Genomic DNA, 4,576 nt, shown 5'->3' with positions numbered 1-4,576 from the left:
AGAAAAGCAAATTCAAACGATGCCAAAAGTTGGGGTTTTTTCCTGGAAATGGTAGAAAGCTGACAGGAAACAAATAAAGAAGACTCGTGTACACTAGGTAAGGACCTTCCTAGAATATCGTGCCTATAAGAGTTTTTAGTTTTGTTTTTACCACAAGCATTTAATAATAAGCACGTCATATAAATGTGTTTATTTATTTATGATTTGGCCAAGAGTTAAGGTCCAATTATTACAACATTATTAACAACACAGCACATAAGCTTTTATAAGTTGAAGAAAAGAATTTATATTGTCCAGTACTTAATAGATTAAAGGTTGGATAGATGGGGCTGATTTATGTCAATCGCTTCCCCTTATTTTGCAACGAACCTAGAATTTTATTTCCCAGAATATGTTTGTCTTCGATCAGCAGGATTAGTGAAATTGACCCAATTAATACCAAACAAGAGAATGTAACCATTTCCTAATTCATAATTGTCTATCAATGACCAAGCATAATAACTTGTTACGTTGCAATCCATGTGATATGTTTAAATAATGTTTAAACGTATCAAGATATAGTATAAAATAAAGTAGGAATATTAATTGTAACTCACTCGATGGAGTCGATATCTACCAATCGAGCCAAAGAATGACACTTGAACCACGACTTCTTCCGGTCCGAGTTGGTTAAACTACATCATCACTAGGGGCAGGGGTGGGCGTTCGGGTACCTATTCGGGTTCGATTCGGGTCAATTTGGATTTCGGATTTTCAGGTTCAAAGATTTCAGCCCCGTTCGGATATTTCTAAATTTATGTTCGGGTTCGGTTCGGATCTTTGCGGGTTCGGTTCGGGTACGGATAACCCATTTAAATTATTTTAAAAATTTTAAAATTCATTATATTCTTTAAATTTCTTAAAATCTATAAACAAAACAATATATTACGTATAAATTTGAATAGCATATGTCAAATTACCTAAAATTAACATATAAATTTGTTTGGTTTGAATATTTTGATTGAGAATCAATAGATATTTTAAGTATTGTTGGTGTTTTGAGTATACTTTAGCTATTTTAGACATGTACTTTTGACTATTTGTATATATTTATAAGTATTTTGGACAACTTAAAAGTATCTTATGTATTTTGATGTTCTTAATATATATTAAATCTAAAAATAATTAATATATATAAGTATATAAATCAATTTCGGATATAATCGGGTACCCGAAATACTTCGGTTCGGATCGGGTTCGGTTTCGGTTCTCTAAATACCAAAATTTTGAACCCATTCGGATATTTAATAAATTTCAGTTCGGGTTCGATACTACTTTTTCGGATCGAGTTCGGTTCGGTTTTTCGGATCCGGGTTTTTTGTCCAGTCCTAGAAGGAGCATTGAGACGAAAGATGGCTGCACTGATTTTGAATCAACGGGAGCATTTGCTAACGTTAAGTTTCCATAATCAGCCACTCCTGAAATTTATAATAAAAACATATAGAATTTTCGTGGTTAAGCATATTTATATTGGTATGCACGTAGATACCGTTTTCCGTGATGTAGGTAAGTGGGCTTTGGTAGCTGTCTTTGATAAATTTAGAATCCGACGGAACCCTGGAGGATATTATAAACAAAGATTGGAGCCTGGAGATGATAAAAGCGAAAAGGAAAGACTCATTTCAAGTCATTTTTGTTGCAAATGTCACATCATTGTTATAATACAAGTTACAACAACTCAGGCGCCATAGTGGAAAGGTTGAAACCAAATCGAATACACCGAAAAAATGACCATATTTAAGAGAACCAGATCGAAGAACATGTAACTTGTTCTGCTAAAAGATGCAGGATTCAGATCCAAGGAAAACAATGACAAAAAATATGGAAACAGTTATTGCACTCCAACTAGATATCTATACTACAAAAACAGAATTCATGATTTATTCCATGTGTGATTTTTTTTTTCATTTGGATCTTTGTTAGGAAAGTTTATCAAATTATACATAGTTTAATTATAACATCTTCCAATATCTTTATCTTTTTATTTGAAATACAAATCAATATCTAACAATATTTATTGGCTTATTTTTAAAAATTATTTTCGAAAATTATTTAATTTAAATTCTTATAATCATAAAATATCATTAGAAATTAATATTAATTTGCATTTATTTAGAAACGAAAATTTAGAAAATATATTTAATTACATTGTAATGATGATAAAATAATTAATTGATTAATTTTGAAAAATATATTTTACAGATATTTTAAAAGATTATGTTAGAAACAAATACTCATTCCATCTCAAATATAAAAATAAAAATATTTTATCTATCAAAATAAAAGTCTTGATTTATTTTATGTGTGATTTCTTATTTAGAACATCTTTTTTAAAAAAATATTAAATGTATATTTTTATTTAATTAATAATATCCTAACAATAATTTTTTTAGAAAAATTCTCTAAGATAGTCATTTTTAAGTTTTTGTCACAAAAATAGTCATCAATGAGGAAAATGACCAAAAGAAGTTTTATTAAATGGTAAAAATACATTTATGCCCTAGGGTTAACTAATCTAGATTTAGGGTTTATAGTTAAGGGTAGGGTTTTGAGGATGTGATTTCAAACTTTTTAAAAACTAAAAATTAAAATTAAAATTTTTAAAATAAAAAGGGCTATTTTGCTCATTTTTTATTGGAGGAGGCTATTTTTGTAACAAAAACTTTTTTAAAAAAAACTATTTGAGAGAATTATCATTTTTAACTAAATTTAATATAAATGAAGATATTACAAATACTTAATAGTTAATACAAACCTTAAACTTCAAATATTACCCATTGTATTACTGCTTATGCCCATCTGGGAAGATAAATGAAATATTTTAATTAAAAAAAAAACTTCAAATATTACAAGATTAGTTTAAATATTTATTTAATATATTATTCATTACAGGTTTTACGCAATAAAATTTAAATATGAATCTATGTGCATTAAAGTCTTTATTCATTAACACACATTTCGTTTATGGCATGTAGACTGACTGCTTCATTTCGTTTGTTAAACCGAATTGTAAACGGTTATTGTATCTTTTCATTCATCTACTATAACATAAGACTAAGATAAAAAATGCAAGCGAATTTATATGAAAATTATTTAAGAAATATCGTATGAAAAAATAAAATTTATATTCTTAATCGAATAAATATTTTTGGCCTTTAAATAATTTTAAAAAAAATTTTTGTTAATTATATAATTTGTTTACAGATGAGCTGATCCCATTTTAAAAATATTTTAGGTCAAAAATCATTTATCGCATAAGAATCTAACGTTTAGGCCGAAGAATCTCATGGTTACTATTTGGTTACAATGAAAATATGAGAGCTCGGTTTTATATCATGATTTACCAATTTAAAAATTAATTATGGTTATGAGAAGTTTACGTTCACGTGTCAATCCTAAATATCTTTAATATTTTTCTCATTTTTGTGTCGTTTTTTTCATTTTGGTTATTGTTCGATGTAAATATTGATTTTTGAGTTTATTCTCATTTCGTTATTTAGTTTTGGCCTAAGATTTAGAAAATGGTTAAGATTTAAAATTATTAAATAGATACATACTTAGGTTAAGATCCGCGTCTTGAGCAGAATAAATATTTTATGTTTATTACTTATTTTATGTTTTTCTGCATATTATGAAATAAAATAAGAATAATTATATATTAAATAACTAAGAAATCAGTTACTATTATGCAATAAATTGGCGTGCGTATATAAATCAAATGATCGCTCTTGTTCATTCGCAATCATTTTAGGGTAAATAAATCAAAACAATCAATCTTATCTATCATATATGATATATACTTAAATCTAAATGATAGTAACATAGATATATAATATACTTTTAATATGGATATTTATTAAATGAGGTTTCTACTCATGTGATTTTATGATTATTTGCATATTTGTGTAACAAATTTTACACCAACGATTTTTTTTTTTATTTTTTTTATTTTTTTTTATATGTGGAGTATTTATTGGTTTCAATAATTTATAATAATTTAAAAAAACAATGAAGATTTCAAAATTAAAATATTAACTTTTCAATATATGTTCAACGTAGATATCAAAATATAAGTATGTATTTTCATATGATGTATATAGTTTAATTTAAACGATATGATATATATATATATATATATATATATATATATATATATCTGAAGGACTTATTTGAAGGACTTATCCGACTTGGTGGAAATGTTAGATAACCCTGCGGACTGGCCGGCCTTTGCTTCCGAGCTAGTCTCTTTCTGTCTTCTCAAGGACGGTTTCTCGGACTTCAGCATATCCCGCATACCCAGGACTAGGAACTCGCGTGCAGACTCTCTCGCAAAGGAGGCTAGAATTAGCGGTACTCTTTTTTCCCATATAGATCAGACCCAGTCGAACAGAGCGTCTCTTCGGAACGACTTGGACTCGACTACCACTTGATCTTAGAAGATGGGAGCCGACAAAAAAAAAAATACATAAAAAGGTTTCTCATGAACCATAACTCTTAAACCCTTTACATTTTTACCAAAAAAAAAAAAAAAAATATA

At 27.6% G+C, this 4,576-nt stretch overlaps 1 protein-coding gene across 1 annotated transcript in view; it reads left to right on the top strand.

Annotated features, from left to right (window-relative positions):
- Positions 1-4,235: 4,235 nt before the first annotated feature.
- The window catches only part of LOC106331203, a 7,823-nt gene continuing 7,482 nt past the window's right edge, over positions 4,236-4,576 (top strand). The window contains exon 1 of the mRNA XM_013769524.1: positions 4,236-4,432. Coding sequence (XP_013624978.1) covers positions 4,236-4,432 — 197 coding nt within the window. The remainder of the gene's footprint in view (positions 4,433-4,576) is intronic.

The sequence above is a fragment of the Brassica oleracea genome, chromosome C3 (assembly GCF_000695525.1).
Source record: "Brassica oleracea var. oleracea cultivar TO1000 chromosome C3, BOL, whole genome shotgun sequence".
Taxonomy (NCBI): Eukaryota; Viridiplantae; Streptophyta; class Magnoliopsida; order Brassicales; family Brassicaceae; genus Brassica; species Brassica oleracea.
This window is presented reverse-complemented; position numbering and strand designations above follow the sequence as displayed.